At 40.9% G+C, this 22,883-nt stretch overlaps 2 protein-coding genes and 1 non-coding gene across 3 annotated transcripts; 1 reads left to right on the top strand and 2 right to left on the bottom strand.

Annotated features, from left to right (window-relative positions):
* The first annotated feature begins 328 nt into the window (after positions 1-328).
* On the top strand, positions 329-401 carry trnar-ccu (transfer RNA arginine (anticodon CCU)). The gene has a single exon. It is a non-coding gene; the product is annotated as a tRNA-Arg (tRNA).
* Positions 402-1,002: 601 nt separating this feature from the next.
* Positions 1,003-7,280, bottom strand: LOC142374151 (uncharacterized). The gene is made up of 7 exons (XM_075457684.1): positions 7,090-7,280; positions 5,911-6,113; positions 4,534-4,635; positions 4,279-4,362; positions 3,849-3,959; positions 3,537-3,660; positions 1,003-3,413 (listed from the first exon to the last, which is right to left on the bottom strand). Exons 1-7 carry the CDS (start codon positions 7,115-7,117, stop codon positions 1,369-1,371), a joined length of 2,697 nt encoding a protein of 898 aa, XP_075313799.1. The 5' UTR covers positions 7,118-7,280; the 3' UTR covers positions 1,003-1,368.
* A 339-nt stretch (positions 7,281-7,619) lies between these two features.
* Positions 7,620-20,652, bottom strand: LOC142374305 (uncharacterized). The gene is made up of 7 exons (XM_075457933.1): positions 20,500-20,652; positions 15,832-16,034; positions 15,470-15,568; positions 14,560-14,655; positions 14,145-14,255; positions 13,891-14,014; positions 7,620-11,470 (listed from the first exon to the last, which is right to left on the bottom strand). The coding sequence occupies exons 1-7, from the start codon at positions 20,591-20,593 to the stop codon at positions 9,489-9,491; spliced, it is 2,709 nt and encodes a 902-aa protein (XP_075314048.1). The 5' UTR covers positions 20,594-20,652; the 3' UTR covers positions 7,620-9,488.
* Between the last annotated feature and the right edge of the window lie 2,231 nt (positions 20,653-22,883).

The following is a 22,883-nucleotide window of genomic DNA, read 5'->3' as shown; positions in this document are numbered from 1 at the left end:
AATAGTGTTTAATTGTATAAACTGAAGTAGTCACACTTCAGCACCGATCGAAAAAATGTTTTGATGAACTCGGCCGTAATCAGTTTTCATTAAATGGGTCTGAATCGTCGTCGTGATAATTACAGAAATCATATATGGGTGTGAAACTAGTTTAAATGTATGGCTTTTAAAGATGCCATTTAAAAAGTATCGATGTTATGTTTGTGAGCACATTGTATAACCCAGCATCACATAATCAGTCTAATGATAATTAATTAAACCTGACATACGGTAAAAACAAGGGGCTTACAGAGATGAGTATGGAAAATGTGTTTCGTTAACACGATCAGCCCCAGTGGCCTAATGGATAAGGCACTGGCCTCCTAAGCCAGGGATTGTGGGTTCGAGTCCCATCTGGGGTGAAATATTTTTTTAATATAATGCGAATACGGATTTTGAGATATTTCGTTCTGTGATTTATGCAAGTTTTTTCCTATTCTATATGGATATTGTATCCACCTACCTATGTTGAAATTAGGAACAAGTTTTTAAAGTGCGTACTATGACTTAAGATATCACTACTTTACATCTACACATTTGATACGTGATGCTGTGATAAACAATTTCTGCCTTCATACTGAAATTAACACGATTACAGCAACTATTTTTATTTTAGATAAACGACATAAAGTAGCAAAAGCAAAGTAAAGTATTAGAAGTATTAATAGATTTAAAAAAATATATATATATATCCATTAAGAGTGACATGGCAACATCACATTTAAAGCATTAGCAGCAGGGGGGGCTGAAGGTGAACTACAGTATATTTAAATGTATATTGAGCTAAATCATTAATTTGTAAAGGGTGTATTTAAAAATGGAAATCACTGTTACTCTTTCAAGCAAATAAAATTATAAGAATTTCTTGTGAACAACAATTAGCCCTTAATATTTTATATGTATGTAACCATATAGGAAAGACAAAAGACATGAAAAACTTCACTCAAGTAAAGTAAGTGACACTTGGGATTTTTATTCAAGAAAGAAGAGAATCAATTCCGAAAGGAATCAAATTTTTGAATCATTTACATATACAAATCTTATTCAGAGCTACAGCAGACATGTCTGTAAAAAATACAAAGATACACTTTTATAGCGCAATACAATTACATATTTTCTAACGACCCAAGCAACCAGAGATAACACTGAAACAACGTAAGGAAAATGGCTTTGAACTGGTTCAAAGTCCCAATCATGGCCAGCATCCACACTGCCAGTGTCCTTTAGCAAAAGGATAAACAGGTTCTGATAAACATCTGATACTAAACTCTGACCGTCAAAAGAGGCTCGTTAAACTCCTTAAGAGGATTAGTATGATGTCTATTTTCTCTAAGCATGAACCAGTCTCCTGTGTCTTTTTAGGCCATGCAAACTTGAAAAGCCCTTGCTGCACACTGCACAGACATATGGCCTCTCTCCAGTATGGGTTCGCATGTGTAACGTAAGGAAACAAGACTGGACAAAACCCTTCTCACAGATGTTGCACTTGAATGGTCTTTCCCCAGTATGATATCTCCTGTGTATCTTCAATTCTGCAGCAGATCTGAAAGACTTGTCGCAGTCCTCACACTTGAAAGGCCTTTCCCCAGTGTGAATCAAAGTGTGCCTCACCAACGCATCCTTCCCAAAGAATCCCTTTCCGCAGTGCTCGCATGGGAAACGCAGCCCTTTGTGATGGAAGTTGTCGTGTTTCAGCAGACACCTTCTGGACGTGAAGGTCTTCCCACACTGAGCGCATGTGAAGATGGCTGCGGGTTTCTCCGTCACCGGTTCTCCAGAGTTATGCACGCGCTCCACGTGCCTCGTCAGCGTGACGCCGTGACGGAACTTCTTGCCACATTCCCAACAGAGGAACGGATACGCTTTAGTGTGTTTTTTATGGTGCTCCACGAGGTCGGAATACGAGCGGAACCTTTTGGCGCAATAAGTGCACTGGAAAGGTTGGTAGCCGGTGTGCTTCCACTCGTGTCGGATAAAACGCTTCAAACTGGCAAAAGTGGTCTCACAGTGAGTGCAGGTAAAAGGCTCAGTGGGGTTGTGGACATCAATGTAATGCTTATGGAGGGCCTTGAACACAGGAAAGTTCTCCTCACACCGGTTACACTGAAATGGTGTGTGGGATTCTTTGTGCAAGGCCAGTGCCTCCGAGTCACGTACCAATTTCATACACACCTCACAGTAGAGTGGGTTGTGCGTCTGTTTATGGGAATCCAATGTTGATTTGTACTTAAACGCCTTGTCGCATTCGTCACATCTGAAGCAGTGCTTAACATCCTCTGGCTTCTCGGGATCCACCTGCTGCTCATTGTAGCAAATATTTCTTAAATGGAACCTAAAGGTTTGCTTGCACTTGAACTCAACACTGCAGTGAGGACAGTAGAATGGACCTTCGAGCACACTTTTGCATCCTTCTGGGCTTTTCTGTCCCGATCCTTTAGAGGACCTCTCTGCAGAGGGGGAGTAATCGGGGTCCTGGGAGGCGCTGTCCAACAGCTGCTCTTCGTTGGACGCCTCACGAGTGACCCCACTGGACGACTGCTCACCCTCATCACCTGCAACCTCTTTGGTGTCTGCCTTTGCTTTTGTTAGACTTGTACATCTGTGCTGCTGCAAGTAACGCAAACTCTTGTAAAACTTTTTGCATGTAGGACAAGCAATGGGCAGCTCCTCTGAGTGCTGATTCATATGTCGCGCCAAGAACTTGGCCTGGCTTACAACTTTGCCGCACACCTTGCACGTTCTCTCATCCAAGTCGCTGCTTTTCTCTGAACCCTGGGATCTGGTAAACTTTTTCGGGCCACTGTTGGTGGCATTACTGCCCGATTTCCTCCATTGCGACAGGTACCGTTTCATCTTGAGTCCTCGATTCTTTCGCACCGGTCTTTCCAATAAGACATCGCTTTCTGAGTCTTCCTTTATGCCCTTTACTCTGCTTTCCACTTCAAAGTCTTCATCTACAGGGCGCTTCTTTTTCCTCCCGCGTCTGTTCGGCTTCTTCTCGACGCCATCCAGCACCGTCACCTGGCCGTCCTCCCCGATGATCAGTGTCCCGGATTGTTCATCGTGGTGGCCGTCTGCCATTTCGCTCTCACTGGCCTCAGCTCCTTCGGTGGGATCTGAAACCACTACACTGTCCATTTCTGCCTTCACTTCACCACTGAGGCCAAACCACTGAGTTTGTACGGACTCTTCTGGGTTCCCAGATCCTTCCACATACACCTCTTTGTTCTCAGATTCCACCTCCATCTCTGTGCACACAGTGTACACAAGGCCACTCTCTGCCTCCGTTTCCGTTTGCTCGTTAACAATCACAACTCTTTCCACTGGAGGCAGACACAGGGCTGACAAGATGCCACTGTCAACAACATAAGACTCTGAAAAGAAACAAGACCAAAGGACACAAATAAGTAGAAAATTCAAACAGATTTTAAAGCAAAATATGTTGAGAACTTGAGCCAGTATGTCAGTGTTACAGTTTGATGTTCTGTCAAGCTCACCAATGTCTTCTAACTGGATGTGATCTTTCTGAGAGTCCAGCAAGACTTTGAGATCATGAGGCTGAACGAAGGTCTCCATGCACTCACTCAAAACAGACGAGGTGTCACTGAGCAGTGAAGCAATCTGACCAAAACAAATGAAGAAATGTTGTTCAAAATCCCCCGTATAAATAAATACGAAGCAGAGGTTCATAAGTGAGCGGCCAACGGCTTCAGTTTTAAAAACACACTTTAATGGGAGCATGTAGCACGAGTATCACTTGCAGTGAAATACAGCTGGACAAGTCATTTTTGTGTATATCATATGCATACCTGTTGGAGAGTTTGGGTAGGAAGGAGCTTTTCAAGTCGAGACAGAAACAGCCACATCAGTGTCTGGATTGCTTTGTCATATGTAGGCCCGAAGTCTCCCGGGAAAACATCCTGCAACACGATTCCATAAACCTCAATTATATGCGTTGACCACACAACTCGTACAGATAAGGGCAGATCATTCAACAAAGAGTCATCAGTGGGACTGTCACAGTGAGGGAATATAGCTAGCAGTAACTTTGGATGGCTCATTAGCCGTTTATTGCAGTTTGCGACATCACTGTCCTTTTGTAAGTTCCTCAGGGGAAGAAAAACACAAGTCTACACTGGCCCGTGAAAGTAAAGCTCTCCTCAACATTAAAAATCTGTTGTTACTGCAACTACCCCAGTTATGAGTAACCATGATTGATCATTTAAACTATGCACAAACCTGGAAAAAAGTCATTCTCTCTTCAGGATCTCTCAAAAGATTTCGGACAAGGCCCGTGAAATGGGAGTCGGACATCTCGTCAGACTGTAAAAACACAGAAAGATTCATCAGAACATTCCCTCAAGATTCTGATTTTAGGTTTTTTTTTTATAAAAAGAGAAATGAAAAACAATATGGAATTAATTTAAAAAAAAAAGAAACATCAAAAGATGTAAGGAAATCCAGAATCTGAATCACAGCGAGGTGTCTGCCTACCTCTACGCTCCACAGAGATCTGAGGCTCTGCATGCGGTCGAGGTGCGGCTGAATAATGTCGAGGTCAGCCGTCTCATCTGAGCGACACAGCTCCAGGATCAACTACAAATCAAAAGGTGGCACGAATAATGAACAAGGGAGGAAAACAGCAGCCCTGAACTTCTCATCTCTCTGCTGCTCTGTTCCAATTCACTTTGGATTAACACCAGTAACCTGACCTTCTGTCACACACTGGAAATGTTTCAGATTGAACATTTCAAACCTTCGGCCATATTCACCCTGAATAGTGTGGTTCCTCATTTATAGCAAAATAGTTGACGGGTGTTAACCTGCTGATTGAGATGTTGACAAGACTCCTGTTGAGTTTTAGAAGGATTCTGACTGCTACACTGCAAGTTTGGGTTGTAAAAAACAAACAAACAGATACTTCAACACTAATCGATCTAAAAATATGTATCCAGTTAAGATACTCATTTACAACACTATCCATACCATTATTCACCTCCTCCAGCTGACACACAGCTCCTTCTCTCAGTAGCAGCTGAACAACGATGACCAGCAGAGCTAAACTAACATGGTTTCTATTGTTCAAAAAGCTTCACTTAGTAACATTTTGCAATGGCGCTAGAGTATTTCATCCCTGAACACAGTGGTACTTGGAAATAGTAACACTTTGTTTGTTTTAAATCATCATCAAATATCTTATGAAACACCAGGTAAAAGAGTTATTTTGAGCCTGTCAATAGTTATCACAACAAGGGTGGGGACAATTTAAACTGAGTAGGAGGACATTTCCCCGTGTATGCTCAGAAAACAGCTGACCGCCTCCCTGTTCCTTTTAACTAAGGTGTATTTTTTCTAAAGAAATGAGCATTCAGACCTGCAACATGAGTTAATGTAATTCATGAATTAATGAGGATACAATGTTGAACCAGCAGGTAACGGTCTACTCCCTGTGACATGAAACATTCAGTCAGTTTACAAGGAAAACATGTTGCAAAGAAAGGAACACTCCGTTTCATGTACTGTAAAAGTGTTGCAATAAAGACGATTTAAGAGGTGCTCCATATGATTTGCACTAGTGTTCATATTTTCAGTTAAAAGCACCAGTGCTGCTGGTGAAAAAGAAGCTATCCAGGAGACCTTTTGATTAAACACATTAGACATTTCTTAAATTGACATTTAGAGAAGGGTTGGGATCTAGTATTAACCTGGTAGCGTTGTTACAAGCCCACTACGAGTCTTAAATACCTGTGTGGCTGCAGCTCAATAACCTGCCTTATGCTACGGATCCCTTTTTTTTTTTTTTTTTAAATTTAAAATGCTTTCCATCCCGACAAACACCTGCCTTCACTGAATAAAAAAAACCCAACTCACTCGTGCTCTGAGACCCAAAATGAGTTCAGCCCGTTGCCTTGTGGAGAGAAGTTGAGGAACAATCTCTGTGACCATAAATACGAACTCCTCAAGCAGCCCATAGTCCGACACAATTTTCTGCTCCACGGTTTGCCAAATGGCTGCAGACACCAGCCGAATCGGGGAGACCAGGAGGCGAAGGGTGGAGAGGGGGAGAGTGGAACCTGCAAGCAAGGAAACGCATTTCATTAAGCCTTTGAAAAGCTTACATATCAACACTGCATTCAAAGCAAGGCTGGGTTAGAGATATGATAAGACCAAGGGCAAAACCTGATACTGCACAGAGCTGCTGTTCTTTTCATTTCATTATTATCTAATGATGTAAGCAGGACAAACTACCCATTACTGTTAATGGGATCCTACAATAGTTCTCAGAATGTCCACATTTAAGCAAATAATCTTTAACTTTCAGTTTTTCGTGATTTTCAGTCTTTTTTAACACCTGCTTACTGGTGTATCATAAGGCTCGTCATAAACTGACTCGCCATTAGTCCATTTGTAATAGTAAGATATAGAATTTTCAGATTATTTTTAGTATAAATTAAGATGACACGGCAAATATTGTATGCGTTTAGTGTCCCACCCCTGTAACTGAATGAAAACTAAGATCCCTGTCAGTGTTAGATAATACTTCCTCTTCCGAGGAACAACATTAAAATCTCTGGTCAACTCGGATGCGCCTACTTTAATTCGCGTCATCGTCGGTTGGCAGTGTTACATAAAACAATATCAAATTGCAGATGTCACAAAGTAGCAGACCGCAGGTGAAAACACGTTTACGTCAAACACCTGGCACCTATATTAAATTCATTATTTTAGGGATTTCCGGAATTCACGCAACACCATAAGATTCACTTAATTGACCGGCTCTCTTGCAGCTAGCATTAGCATTAGCAAACATACTGAGATTCGGTACGTGCCCTGACACTGCATGTGCTGTATTTAACCCACCTAACAGCGTCATAATTAAAACACATAGAATTGTACTCCATGGATCCTAGACTCTATCCGAGTGCAACATATGGAACATAACATATAAAAAAAAAACATTTTTCAACATTGTTAGCAACGCTATTCCCGCGCGCGCGCGCTGCGTTGCGGCCTACCTAAACAAATCTGTCTGTAAATGTTTGCACTCACCAGGTAACTGTGAAATGCCTCTGTCCATCCTAAATATTCACTGCAGTTACATTACACCCGTGAAAAATACGGCCACTCACTTGACCTAGGTCAAACTAAATATTATCCCGTGGCAGTTTTCAACACCGATGTCTCACGGCCGATCTTTCTGCGTCAACGGTTGCTTTGCGTTCCGTCTGGAACAACAATCCGACCTCAGACAGCGGAATTTCATTCGTTCCGCATTTTTTGTTTTTGACGTTCCTCGATTTCCCCCATCTCGTCACGTTACGTCAAACCTGTTAGTCGAATATTAATTATCCAAGTGGGTTTAAGTATTAACATAATCAAATTAGAAGAGCAACAATTGTAGATGAAGTATGATGGTTAAAACCTACCATTATTGTCAAGTTTGACTATCTAAACTAATACTAACTAAACAGCCAAAACAGACAGGTCATATTCCTGCCTGCTCAATGCTTCTTTTCAAGTAGAAGTTCAAACTCCCATTCAAAAATCCTTCCACTGTGGACTCCAATTGTATTTATTTATTTATTTATTCATCTTACAGCTTTCTGAATGTACAATTAGCATACAATATCAAAACAAAGAAGAACTGAGCAAATAAACACACAGAAAAGATAAAGTCTTGTCACAAAGAAGGCCAAAAAAATTGCTGTAAACGGAGCTGATGTCTTTGAAGAGCGCTACACAGTTTTTAGGATAACACTTTTCTAAGACTGTGAGATGCACAACAGTTTGAAATCTACAACAATAATAGACAAAAATACATTTTACCCCTTCACACATTCACTTTTCATCCTCACCTACATTACACCATCACATCTGTACAGAAAGCCTTTCAGCCATGCTTGTTGTTAATTCTACACACATGTTCAGCTGAACATGAATGCTCCTGTATGTTCTAAAATACTTTACCCAATAACCCCATTCAGCTGTAAAGCTTATCAATTAAAACAAATAACTTTGTAAAAAGATGCAAATCACTTAATTAAAGCTAAACAGAAATAAAAACCTGTTCTATTTCAATACTGTATATGTAAACGCACTCATCTTTTCCTTTGTTAAAAATCTGTGTTTCAGAGGGTGGGGGGTTAAATGTATTTTCCAGAAATCAAAAGAAGATGTAGGGAAATGCATCTCTGTGAAGGGAAGGCCAAAGTTTAAGAAACCATGCTTTACCGTAATTTTCATTTCACATATCCCACACTTCTCTTTGAAAATAAATGCCAAGTATCTGCACACAAAAAAGATAAATATCGGCAGCATTTCCTCCTGACATTTTGAACATATTCTAAACACGGCACTTTGGTTTAATGTCAGTAAAATGCACAGAAAACAAGCTGACAGCGCACATACACAGCAGCTAATGAAAGTTTTTTCTTCATACTTTTTTCTGCTGACCTGTATGTTGCTTTAAATTCAAACAAACAAACACATTGTTGCTACCCGTCAATCTGGGAAGAATGTAAGACTGTCCAGACTGTTTGGAGTCCGTCATTCTACAGGGAGAAAGATTATTCGCAAGTGGAAAACACCCAATACAGTTGTCAGTCTTCCCAGAAGCAGATGTCCCAGCAACTTCACCCCAAGGTCAGACTATGCAATGCTCTGAGAAACTGCAAAAAACCCAAAAGCTACATCTCAGACTCTATGGGCCTCAGTTAGCAAGTTCAGTGTTAAAGTTCATGAACAAGTATGGCTTGTTTGGAAGGGTTGCAGGAGAAAGCCTCATCTCTTTGGATTTGAATTGGATTATTTTGAAATTAATTCATTGGATTATGATTACAATGAACTGAACTCCAATTGGATGATATTTTTTAAGTCCCTTGAGATGACATTTGTTGTAATTTGGCACAATATAAATAAAACTGAATAGAATTGAATTGAATTATCTCTAAAAAAAAAAAAAAAAAAAAAAGAACATAGCAACACAGCTTGGGTTTATAAGGCACATCTGAACAAGACACAAGACTTCCGGAACAATAACCTTTGGACAGATGAGACCAAAGTGGAGATGATTGGACATTTGGAGAAAACCAAACACAGCATATCAGCACAAACACCTCATACCAACAGTGACAGCACCCTGTCCTGATAGATAAAACCTTAGAATTGAAAGAGGATGTATTTTCTTAAGCTATCAGAGAAAACCGCAGATGGTTATTTCCAAGACAACGGCCAAGTATCAAAACTAGCCTAGAAAGACTTTACTGTCAGCAATCTAATTCCATGTAAGGTAATGTTTGTTCAGGTTTTAAAACGAAGATAAAAAACGGGCTAAGAACAATTACCCATCTCCTCTGCTGCATCCGTTTTAATACGGTCTTCCTGTCAAAGTTTGTGCAGGCTGAAAAATGATTCTCACTGCTGTAAATGAGCCTGTATAGCATGTAGATCTAACATTTAACAGATGCATGAAGAAGCTTTTTGTGTCTCAGCATGCTGTAGGCTTTGGGGAAAGCCTTGCCACAGATCTGGCAAACAAACGGTTTCTCCCCCGAGTGTGTTTTCGCGTGCATATTGAGACAACTTTTTCTAACAAAGCCCTTTCCACAGATGTCACATTTAAAAGGTCTGTCAGTAGAATGGTGTACGAGGACATGCCTCTTCACCTCAGAAGTTGACCGGTAGAACTTGTCACAATCTGGCACTGTGCATTTGAAAGGTTTCTCCCCCGTGTGAATTAATTTATGTCGAGCCATTGTCGATGATGACACCATCTTCCCACAGTATGGACAGGGATAGCGGAAAAGCTCGTGCAAGTGTTTGCTCCTCTGATGCTTTTTCAGAGATCCTTTCTCTTTGAAGGATTTCTCGCACTGAGAACAAGAATGCTTCTTGTCATTTCGAGACTCGCTGTGGAGGAGATTCATGTGCCGCAACAGGTTGGACCCGTGAGCGAAGGTTTTGCCGCACTGTGTGCAAAGGTGGGGTTTCTCTCTGGTGTGGACCCTTACATGGACCGCAAGATCACAGTCGGATTTGAATCTCAAGCTGCACTGAGCACACTGGTACGGCAGACGACCTGTGTGTTGCCATTCGTGTCTGATCAGTAAGTGTAGCTTGGGGAAAGTTTTTGGACAATGGTTGCACTTGAAGGGTCTGCTGATTTTATGGACGTTTTCGCAATGTCTGAGCATGTGCTTAAAAACAGTGAAGTACTGGTCACACCGTGTGCACTGAAACTGCATGTGTGAGGCCTTGTGCCTCGCCAAAGTCGCTGCGTCTCGCAACACCTTCCGACACACACTGCAGTAAAGTTCATGGTGGGTCAGTATGTGCCTCTGTAAGGAAACCTTGTACCTGAACGCCTCTTTGCATTTGTCACATTTGTACAGATTCTTGGTTTCATCCGGCTTGTCCGTGTCGATGCACTGCTGGCCATACTCGAAGCAGGTCTTTTTCAAGTGCACCAGAAGAGACGTTAGCAGCTTATATCTGGTGTCGCATCGAGGGCAGGCGTAAACGCTGTCGGGGAAGTGGGTTTTCATGTGAGTTCTCAGGTTGGTCTTCACATGCTCCTTGCAGATTAAACACTGGAGTTTGCGGGTCTTTCTCAGAGTGCTCGCTTTCTTGTTGGAGAGCTTTAGGCAGGGAGCCGATGCATTTTTAGTGCTCGTATTTTTGGAGCTGAAAAATGAATCACTTGCAGAGGAACTATTGACAGGAGTCAAAAAGAAAGAGTCATCATCGGAGTAGTAAGACCACGAATCAGCCATACTGGAACGGCTACCATCAGTCTGGGGAGAGTCTTCCTCCGAGTAATATGACCAGGAGTCTTCTTCACTGCATGAACTGATAGGAGCCATGTATGAAAGGTTTTTGTGGAAATAGCTTGAATCATCTTCAGAGACTGCAGGAGGAGTCCTCCTGAATGCTTTTGCTTTCCTGGAAGCAAATTTGCTGGCAGGGAGGGTCTCGTCTGGAAGTTCTCTTCTCTCTTCCATCAGAAACTTTTTCATTCGGAGGCCTCTGTTTGGCCTCACGGGTCGAGAATTAGAGGACACCGGTGTGTCAAGTCTTGCTAACTGAACGTGACACTCCTTCACAGACCCAGAAGCATGCTCTGGTTGACTTTGAAGGAGGTCCATATTTTCTTCTGGTCTTTTTGCATCTCCCAAAGGCAGCTGCGTTTCATTCGTCTCAGGGGTGGAGCTGGTTTGGGCCATTGTTGTCTCACCTGTCAGGTGCTTTTTGACTGTGTCAGAGTTCATCTGTGCTGAATGACACAGTGTTTCAGAGTCCCACTGCAAATCTGATGAGCATGAAAGTGCACCATCCTGACTATTGTCATGTGCTTGTGTTGTAGGGGTCCCAGCTGTTTTCAGGGAGGGAAGTTTGAGAGCAGAAATGATGCAGGCACCATCCGAGAAACTGTCTGAAAAAAAGAGAAACAAAATAGGGCTCAACAACCAAGTGGTAAATGTTGTTAAGAATTCAAATATGCTTCATGACAGATTTACAAACTTACAGAGGAAACGGAACAAAATACAGGGTTGTCGAAAGAAAAATCAATACACAGATTAGATGCGAATATAGCATGTAACGAGAGAACCATTTGCAACAGTATCAATACCATTAGCAATGTCTTTGCCTCCTCCATTGACACACATTTGTCACACACAAACAGTTCATTGTGTTTGGGGATACTGTGACGGCCGGCTTTGGCACCTTGTCTTCAAAGCTTAGTTCAACCGTCAGAAATCTGGGAGTGACCTTTGATAGTCATCTGAGGTTGGACAAACAAATTAATAGTGTCGTCAGGACTAGTTTTTTTCCAGTTGCGTCTCCTGGCCAAAGTTAAATTGTTTTTAAGTCGTCATGACCTTGAGAAAGCCATCCATGCCCTAATAAGTTCAAGGTTAGACTATTGCGATGCGCTTTATGTCGGCGTCTCCCAGTCTTCTCTCAGTCGCCTTCAACTTGTGCAGAACGCTGCTGCCCGTCTTTTAACCAACACCAACAGACGTGTTCACATCACTCCTGTTCTTAACTCCCTCCATTGACTTCCTGTCCTTTATAGAAGTGATTTTAAACTTTTAATGTTTGTTTTTAAAGCTCTTAACGGCCTCGCCCAATCATATTCATCTGAGCTTTTAACAGTCCACAATCCTGGTGGAGCTCTGAGGTCAACGAATCAATTTCTGCTGGAAGTGCCCAGGTCAGAATACAAACACTGGGGTGACCGAGCCTTTTCTGTCGCTGCCCCCAGGCTCTGGAATAAGCTCCCCGTCCAGCTGCTTCTTATTTCTGACCAGGGCCTCTTCAGATCTAGGCTAAAAACCTACTTATTTAGGATTGCTTTTAATACCCAGTAGTATGATGACACTTTTATCTTATTCGATTTTGTTGTATTTTATTGCTTTCACTGTTCTTTTATTGTTTTTGTTTGTTTTTACTTATTCTTCTCTTTATTTATTACCTGCTGTTAAGCACTTTGGTACATCGTAAGGATTGTCTGTAAAGGGCTGTGAAAATAAAATACATTTACATCAGCGCTCCTCCCCTCACTAACAGCTCAACACATCAACACTAAATGATGTTCGCAAACAGAAAACCAACTTAATATTGTTTTCACTATTTCGACACTATTTTACAACTAGGCAAACCTCTCCCTTTTGAAAATATGCCCCATCCCCATGGGTATTTTTCCATCTTTTTTAATCTTATTAAACACCACGAGGGAACCAGAATCTGTGTCATGTGCGAGTGCCGGACCGGAGAGTAAACTTGAGTTTGGTTATTGGTATCAGGTTTGAAATGCTTGTGTCACAAAACGCTCTGAACGATTTTAAACCAACATTTATCCATATTTTTTTACCTTTAAAAGGGGCATACTTACAAACTGAGCCCACATCAGTAACATACCCTCCTCTGAAATGTGGCTAGTGTGTTAAACCAACTTCTTCTGTGGCCCATTACTTCACATCAAAGCTCCTGAAATTTGTGAAAGGCTGGGCCGTGTGAACCCCCGGCATGTATTTAAGAACTGGATACAGGACATGAAGTTTGCTATTGGTTGAATGGAACTTGCTGCAAAGGTTCCATTTGAAATCAAACAATGATCTTTTCCTCAACCTAACCAAGTGTTTTTGTTGCCTTATCATTAAAGTGCAGGTGAAACTAAAAGTTTCCTGGGTTAAAAGTCTGGTTTTGTCTGAAATATATCCAACCACGTAGAAATACCGCTTCACTATTTTTATTACGGTAAAGAAATATAAACTTGAGTTTTAATTTAAGATAGCAATAACATTAAAAAGGTACCGAAACATTTTTTTTTTTAAACAAAAAATAACCATGTAAAAATGGATATGAACAAGAATGTTTTTACAGAAAGCTCTTAGCAATTCTACACAGCGCGGTGTGAATCTTATTACCGTTTTCAAACGAAACAATATTAAGAAAAAGACCATCCTTATGAAATTTAGTTTATCCCCACAGAAATAAAACTGGGACATATAAAACAGAAAAAAAAAAAATCTCAAATAAATCACTGATATGTTGTGATAATGATAATGAGCACAACGTTTGGAGCCATAATGATATCTAATGCAACAGCTACACTGCAACATGCTACTGTGAGATTCAGTGATACTGATGAGTTTCAGCTGTTTTATCTGTATGAGGAAAAACAAGCTGGGTTTTACATCAAATTATCAATTGCATATTTCAAAATAGTTTCAGTAATGAAATTGATACCTTTTAAAGCTGACAAAAACCACCAGAGATCAGGAGCTGAGGTGTCCTCAGTGACACTTTGACCTGATCTGATACATAAGCCTTGATTAATTGAATTACCATTGTGATCCAGTTGGTTGGGGTCTTTATGATACTGCAGCAGGGCTTTGAGCTCATCACACTCAGACACAGACTGCACACAGTCCGCCAGAACACCGGATACCCCATCAAACACTGATGCAGCCTGATGAAAAATAGAAAGAGGGAAATGGTAAGAGAAAGGAGATAGAGTGATTTACAAGATTAACAGAAATATAGGCAGATACATTTAACTGAAGGGAACACAAATTAGAGCTTAAATTTACTTTATGTACCTGTTGGAAAGTTGGAACAGGAAGGAACTTTTCAAGTCTGGACAAAAACAGCCACACCAAGGTGTTAAGTTCTTCATCGTATGAGGGACCAAACTCTTCATGGAAAACTCTCTAATAAGCAGACACTATACTGTATTAAGTTGTTACAGAAACTTTAAAACACATTTACATAAATCGTCTGAGACTAAATAGCAAAAGATCACAGACAGAACAGTAAAAGAATTCCCATCACTGACACGGAAAACTAGCTGGAACTAAATAAAACTACAAAGCTGCTGCTGACATTTCTGCATGTTTATATTCATCAGAAAACTAGTGAATGATCATCTGATGCATCACTTCATATACTGTAGGTTTATGACCTGATAAAGTCCAGATGAGTAAAGAAAGCTTCAAATGGAGCGTCAAAACTGACCTGGAAGAATTGTTGCCTATCATCAGGATTTCTCAGCAAGTTCTTCACAAAATCCCCAAAGTTGGAGTTAGGCTCCTCCGTATCTGCACCACCAGCCTGGAGGAAGAAAAAACAGCAGTGGAAAAGAGCACAATTCTGAAAAGCTGCGTAAGAGAATATCGATAACCGCATCGCATATCTCTTCAATCAAGGCCTGACACGGGCTGAAATAGCTTTATGCCTTTGCTATTACAGATAATGTACGCAGCAGTGTGCGTTATCTGAGAAGACGGTTGGCAAGGCTTCAGCTTTATCGGAGGCGCAATCTAACTGAGCCTGATGTCGTCATTAACTACATAGTTGACCAGCTGAGTTTTGAGACAAAATCCCAAGAAATACTTTACTGATACACTAAAGGTGTGTACTATAAGTTCCTCTCTGGTCCACTTTGTTTTACATGACCAGCACCGGAAATCGGTGTTCTCTCACCAAATATGATTTGACTGTGAAATAATAAGATTAACATCATATTCAAATTTGAAAATCAGTTGAATGCAAAACACAAAAAAATCTCCTCGTGTGATTTTGTTTCATCTCGGTTTCTATGGTAAATAACATACACGGAGGCGAGGCTGTAACTTGTGCTCGTTTAGTAGCCGCTCAACTTCCTAACCACATACAGGAGTAATCAATCACCCAACACCTGGAGTGTCACAGTCATAAACAGTCGGGCACCGAGTGCTCGATCAGATACACCACAAGCAGACACGCAGCACGCAAATGAATTATCTCGTTTTGACGAGAAAACGGAGCAAAATTATCTCGTTATCACGGGAAAACGGGTGGAATAAAATGTATGCATGTACAACCGTTTAGGGCTTCCTTAGATAAGGTTTAAAAAAAAAAAAAAAAAAGAGACATTTTAAGTCACCTCCATGAGCCATGCCTCGATGAGCGTTTGCAGTCTGTCCAGGTGTGGCTGAAGAAGCTCCAACTCAGGAGCTTCCAGCTGACACAACTCCAGGATCATCTAAAACCAGAAGACATAGAACAGAAATAGAAACAGCTATACTATTGGTGCACTTGTAGTTTTGGTGCAGACTTTGTCATTAGCGTTTCAATCCAGTTTGATGGCCATCACCTTTATTATCGTTATTGTTGTAGTTACTGTACTTAGTGTGGACGGCTCCTGAGAAAGGCTAAAGATCAGACTTACACTTTCAAAATCTCATTTGGGCAGGATAGACAATACGCACAGAGACACACCCACAGTGAAATGTTTACTGCACTGACCCGTGCTCTGAGACCCAGGGTTAGCTGGGCCCTCTGGCTGCTGGTGAGTAGCTCTGGAACAATGTCTGTAACCATAGAAACAAACTCTTCAAGCATCCCATAATCGGCCACAACTTTCTGCTGGACGGTTTGCCAGATGGCCGCTGAGACCAGCCTAAGAGGAGGAACCAGGAGGCGCAGGGCAGAGAGAGGAAGAGGAGCACCTGAAGGTGAACAGAAGAGTGACACATCAAACACTGTGCTTCTCTAAAAGGTAACAAAAATACAACTGCAGATATTAAAGGAAATAGCCATACTTATGACGTGAAATAAACACCAATGTACTATGTAGCCATAGTCGACATTGCTAGTATTAAACAAACTCCCGTCCACAGAGCATACAGGAGCATTAGGAGAAGTTAGCATAATTCACAGTATTCACAGCGAATATTACATCCCATCCCATGTTGTTGTGACCCCCCTTATAGTAAATTAATCTTACTCTTTAAAAGGGATGCAAAGATGCACCTTATGTGGTAAAACTCTGCCACCTTGTGATCATAACGTTAAAAAACAAACTAAATCCAACTTTAAGAACATTTTAATTAACTTAGTTGTTGATTAGCATTTCTCCAAAGCCCAAATTGGCATCTTTGAATGTCTTGTTTTGTCAATTTGTTTAGTCAGTCAGTCACAGAATAGATTTTAAAAGCCTGCTGAAGGTTTACAAATCCCAGAACGGTTTAGGCCCAAAATCCATCTGTGATATGTTCAGAGAATATAAACCTAGCAGAGCTCTTAGATCCAAGGACTCAGGTCAGCTGGTCCAGTCCAGAGTCCAGACTAAACATGGAGAAGCAGCATTTAGCTGTTATGCTGCAAACAAGTGGAACAAACTGCCAGTGGAGATTAAACTTTCACCAAATGGAGACATTTTTAAATCCAGGTTAAAAACATTTCTGTTCTCATGTGTCTATGCATGAAATCTGCACGATATCATTGAACTTATCTAGACTGTTGCTTGTTTTTAAATTCATTTGTCTCTTTATATTCCTTTATGTATTTGTAATGCTTCTTACACTCCCCACTGCAATGCTTTTATTTTATGTGAAGCACTTTGAATTGTTTTGTACATGAAATGTGCTATACAAATAAATTTGACTTTGACTTTATTCACAGCCCACTTATTCACAATAAAAGTGTGAATTTGAATTTGTTTGGCTGAAAGAATGACTCAAACCAAAGAAACCATTTAGAAAGATAGGCGTGTATAAATCTAATAGTTAACAACTAATCAGTTAATCACTGCACCTTTTCAAGTCTCTCTTTTAACAGCAGATTAATTTGCATATTTAGACTTGTGGGGGTATTTATTTTAGAAATGTGCATGACAAGGTGATTCCATATTATTTATTTATTTATTTATTTTTCATCAGAGAACATCTGGAAGCGGCAACTGTCTTCGTTCTGTTTGAAGTCGGACGTGTACGTGGTGTAGAGGAAGAAGGAGAGCAATGAGCTGCAAAGTAACACATCAGACAAACAGTCACGAAGCTTCACATACTGCCAGAGCATTTCAAACAGGCTGAGGTCTGGACTTTGACTGGACCATTTGCAACACCTTAATTATTTTCTTTTTCCAGACATTCTGTTGTAGATCTGCTGTAGTGTTTGGGATCAATGGGCCTCATGCAAGAACATTTTCGTATTTTTATTCTAAATTTCTCTTACTTTTTTGTTACGAAGGTCTCGTACGAACACGCCACGTCAGATTCTTAACTTCGGAAAAAGTGTGTAAACGACCTGCGTAAATGATGAATCCCACTCGTGCGTATCTACTATCCACGTGCACGAGGATAGTAGATTTGCACACTCCACGCCCCAAGATTATACCATATAAGGCTGTGCTTCCTCTCTCCTGTGCCAGGAAGTGTTGAGTGTTGAGTCATGAAAACGGCATCAAGGCGCAAAAATAACAACTTTACGGGCTCTGAGATTGAAGTTCTGCTTTCAGAGATCCAAAAAGGAAAATCTGTCATTTTTAGCAGTTTCAGCAGTGGAATTACAGGACCTGCTAAAGCGAAGAAATGGAAAGTAATTATGAGTGCTGTTAATTCCGTGTCACCTGTAGTTCGTAATGTTACCGAAATAAAAAAAAAAAAAGAAATGGTTTGATATGAAAATGGCTTTAAAAAAAAAAAAAAAAAAAAAAAGAGGGGTCTGCTGCCACCACACCTTCTGGTCTGCCTGGGCTGGTTCAGGTGGAGACCCTCGTTCATGGCAATATTGTGCAAATCTGGCATGCCTTCTCTGGGCAATAGAGCAGTTTGCCCCCCCGCTGTATCGAGACACATCCACCTGGCCTTCAGCTCAGTGCGCTCCACGACAGCACGGGTGTTTTGATGCGTATATGTGTCTCGTGCTCCAATTATGATTTGCAGTCCACCCACAGCATGAAAGTCCCTCTTAATTTGTACTTGTTGGACAGCGGTGTATGGGAATTTGATGTACCATGGGTGATAAACTGATGAGAGCTTTGATGACCAAGGGGAGCGCACGACTCACAGAGGACTGGGACACCCCCAATCTGTCTCCAATCTCCCTCTGAAAGGTTCCCGTGGCCATAACTCCAAGGGTGGTGAGGACCTGGACGTGTGGTGGAATTGGGTTAGGTCGGCGTGTTTCTCTCTGGAGTTGTGGCTCTAGCAAGCTGCATATTTGCAGCAGCACAGTCCTTGGGAATCTTAATCGCGATATCAGCCATTTGTCTGTCTCCACGTGGATATCTACAGGGTCTCTTCAAGAGCCTGACGCGCTAAGGTATACAAAAGTAGCAAGTCAGCCGCTGGTTCGTGTTATATACAGTCAGATTAACCTTCAATTAGTGCATAATTTAAGTCAAACAGAATAATGTCAGCATAATTATGGGGTATAATGTATATATTTATTTATGTTTGCTTCAAAGTAATTAAATTTACAATCCATTAGTCAAGCAAACTTGATTTGAATAACAGCGGACTATTTTACGAATCTCCTACGACAGGTCTGGATCACTCGTAAATTCTGTTCGTGTACCTGAAAGAAAACGTAAAATACGAAAAGATTGGTGAATGCGCAAATTCTCTTAAATCACTCGTACGCACGACTTAAGAACATATCTGTGCGTACGAACGGTTGTTGCATGAGGCCCATTGTCCTGTTGATGAGCCAGTTTCAGCCAAGCTTTAGCTGTCGGACAGATGGCCTCACATCTGACTGTAGAATACTTTGGTCTGCAGAGGAGTTCATGGTGGACTCAATGTCCAATGTGGCAACAGTCTCGAATGTTTTCCACCTGTTAAGTCTTCCCATCTTTCTCACTGTAGAATGATAGAGCCCAAATTGTAGAAATGGTCTTATGACCCGTTCTCAACCGCAGCAACTCTAAGGTCATTGCTGTTTTTTTTTTCTCTCCTTAGCCTGGTATTAAAACACACCTGAATGCTCCACAACAGCAAACTGACAAAACCTTTACAGAGGCGCTCACACCTGCACTTGATAAATGAATAAATCATTTCATAAGCACCACTTGGCTGCCACTTGACGTCTTAATTCCTACAGAAGTAATAAGGGCAGACTTAGTTTGTTGTCATTACTTCCTTAGACATAAAACCACAGTATGGAAAGAAAGCATACTTTCTATTTGACATCACTATATAAACTCGCTGCTTCCACACAATTGACTTTCATTTAAATCTGTACGGAATCGGAAAATAAGCCCCCTTTCAGTTGTTTTGCTTCGAACTGGACCTTTCCCTTCTGCACCGCTTCTAATTCATTATCTGTACTAAACTCACTTTTTTCTAAACAAGTTAACAGCTCAAAGTTATTTTCTCATTGGGCTCTCACGCGTGGGTTTTGAACATTACTTTCTAAACATTATGACACCACTTATTACTAGGGCTGGGCGAGTAAAGTCGTTATTATCGCGTTAACTCGTTAATTATTTAACGCCAGTAAATATTTTATCACGCATTAGCGCAGCAAAAGTCTGTTGCTGTCTGCTGCAGAACCGGAAAAGAAAGTAATCGGCAGATCCACCAAACATGGAGAAGGGTAGCCTACGGAACTTTTACTCGGCCATTTTCATTTTAAAGTTCTTCCAGACGACAGAACCAAAGTCATCTGTAAACACTGCCGAGTTGAATTGTCTTCTCAGCGTAGTAGTTCCAGTCTAAAATATCACTTAAAGGCAAAACACACAACTGATAGCAGCAAGTCATTCAAGGAAACAAACAGTGGAGCGAGGCTTCTACATAAAAACTACATAAAAATGCTGATGTTAAAAGTGTGTTTGCACAACAAATGTTATGGCACTTTCATTCATATGGCAGTACATTTAAAATAAAACTAAATGCTAAAAGCTATACACTACTTTTGGATTCATTTTTGGATTTTGCGTACAAATGCGATTGATCGCGATTAATCGGGGAAATCATGTGATTAATTAGATTAAAGATTTTAATCGTTGCCCAGCCCTACTTATTACACATACATTTCTTCTGCAGGGCTAACACTAGCTATCAATGCTTTCTACCCGCCAACACGAGTGAAAAAAAATCCTCTGTTAGCGTTACAAGGGGCTATCGATCAGCTAACATAGCTAATTATCTACATTTAGTGTTTCCAGCGGTGATAACATCAACTTACTTGATGAATGGGGGGAATTTCTCCCTGAGATATAATCATCCATCGCACTAACCCGATAGCGTTGACTTTTCTGAGGAAAGTCCTGTTTTTCCATCTCTTTCCACCCTTTTAAATGTGTTGGTCGTTTCAAAAACCTCGCTGATGGTTCGTCCGACGATGTTTTTATTCCGGACTGTCCGTGTTGACGTTCCCAACTCCAGTTCACCCAACAAAACGAGCCTCGACCAACACACACCGACCTAGTTAATCCAATATCACGATTTACTAAATGAAATGTGTGGTATTTAATTATTTTTCAGGAAGGCTAAAGGGAGAACATAAAATGCGGAACCTTTAACAAGGTTTGTCAGACAATCTTCATGGTCGGAACATAATTGTTTTGAAATAACTTTATTAATCACCCTGCATAGAACACCATCTCAACACTACCCAGCTGTCAGGGGTGGATGATGTACATTTGGTGAATACAGTTTAAAGAATTAACATTATACAGTACAAATCCAACATGAAATAACAATTTTAAAAAAATAACTATACATGTCGCTCTGTCTACAAAGTAATTCCATGATCATTTGAGAGGTTTAGACTGCTTTCTTCCACTCAGAGTAAAGAGAAGCTCAGCCCCAATCTGTAGCTATAAGGAGCCGTTTGGAGAATTCTAACTTTTACACTACTGTCTGCGTTAGTTTTGATCCACCCCTCATTTCTTTATGTTTTGCTTCCCAGCAGTCAGACTGCAAAAGTGGTCTTGAGCAATAGTCTTTCAACATTTTCCTTTGGACGATAACTGTCTTTTCACTCATCCTCATTCTAGTCCATGAACTTCGACGGAGAACTAAACAGAAAAACACATGAGCAGAGGAATGTGTTTTCCTATTTGTTAAGCCATTTAACACTGACCTATGAATAATTCAGTCATAAAGAAAGGCACCTAACTCAAGGTATGAACCAGCGTTCAGCGTTGTGTTGACACATAACAGACAACTTAGCAAAGAAAAGTTTTCAGGAACTTTGTCACTGGAAGCCTTTTGAGAGATATTAAAATAGTATTTTTGCAGCAACAAGCTGATTCCCAAAGAACATAAACTTGGCATATCTCAGCATGGTGTGCAGTGTGTTCTTCTTCAAAAAAAAAAAAAAACATGAGGAAAAAGGACAAGTGCAGGAAAAAAAGAAGAAGCAGCAGGCCAAAAAAACCTGTCTACAGTATCTGAAAGTGACGCCCAAAAGAATTAGACCTTCAGTTCATCCATGTACTGTTCACTGAAACCTCATCAGAAATGGTTTCATTCTTAAGCCATTCTTAAGGAAGGGAAACAGGGAGAATAGGCTGAGCTGTGCCAAATGACACAAGAAGTGGACTGAAAATCAGTGGCAGCAGGTCTGATGGAGGGATGAATCCTCCCCAGAGCCCGGAGCTCAACATTACTGAAGCAGTGTGGGATCATGTTGGCAGAGAACGGAACAAAAGGCAGCCCACATCCAAAAAAGAGCTTTGGGATGTCCTTCAAGAAGCCTGGAGAACTATTCCTGAAGACTACTTAAAGAAATGACAGAAAGCTCGTCTGAGAGGGTTCAGGCTGTGTTGAAGGATAAAGGTGCTCATAGCAGATATTGACTTTTTTGCATGTTACTGTCGTAAAAGTTCTGTATTTCCATTTACGTTCACACATAAGTAACTGCTGCTAATTCCTGTGTTTCTGGCAATATGTAAGGAAACACCATCCAAAATGAAAACATTGTTGCAAAATACCTTATTCTAGTAACCTTTTGCTTATAGATTACACATAGACAATGCTGGATATCATTGCTGAAAATGTCTCCTGTTACAACTGTCGTAACCCATTAAAGGGATAGTTCGCCTCTTTTGACATGAAGCTGTATGACATCCCATATCAGCAATATCATTTATCAAATTTGACTTACCCCCTGCTGCGTCCTGTGAGCCGAGTTCCGGCCTCGTTTTGGTGTTGACGAAGGTAGTCCGGCTAGTTGGCTGGGGTTTAAAAAATAAAGCGTTTTGCTTCTCAAAACAATATGCGTTCAAAAGAGTAATACATTTGCATCACAAATCGTCCGTCCAGAAAAAGTCAGACCTCACAATCGCTTGGCGCTATTTTCTCTCTACCTTCATATCACTACGGGCTGTATAGACCATGCAGACCGAAGTGCAGATCGAGCAGTCCCCTGCTTCCAAGCGGTAAACACAGTAACAGGCGCGGATATCGGCAGGTGGCAGCACGCAGTGATACGAAGGTAGAGAGAAAATAGCGCCAAGCGATTGTGAGGTCTGACTTTTTCTGGATGAATGATTTTGTGATGCAAATGTATTACTCTTTTGAACGCATATTATTTTGAGAAGCAAAATACATTATTTTTGTGGC

The sequence above is a fragment of the Odontesthes bonariensis genome, chromosome 23 (assembly GCF_027942865.1).
Source record: "Odontesthes bonariensis isolate fOdoBon6 chromosome 23, fOdoBon6.hap1, whole genome shotgun sequence".
Classification (NCBI taxonomy): domain Eukaryota; kingdom Metazoa; phylum Chordata; class Actinopteri; order Atheriniformes; family Atherinopsidae; genus Odontesthes; species Odontesthes bonariensis.
The sequence above is the reverse complement of the archived record's forward strand: the minus strand, read 5'-3'. Positions and strand labels throughout refer to the sequence as shown.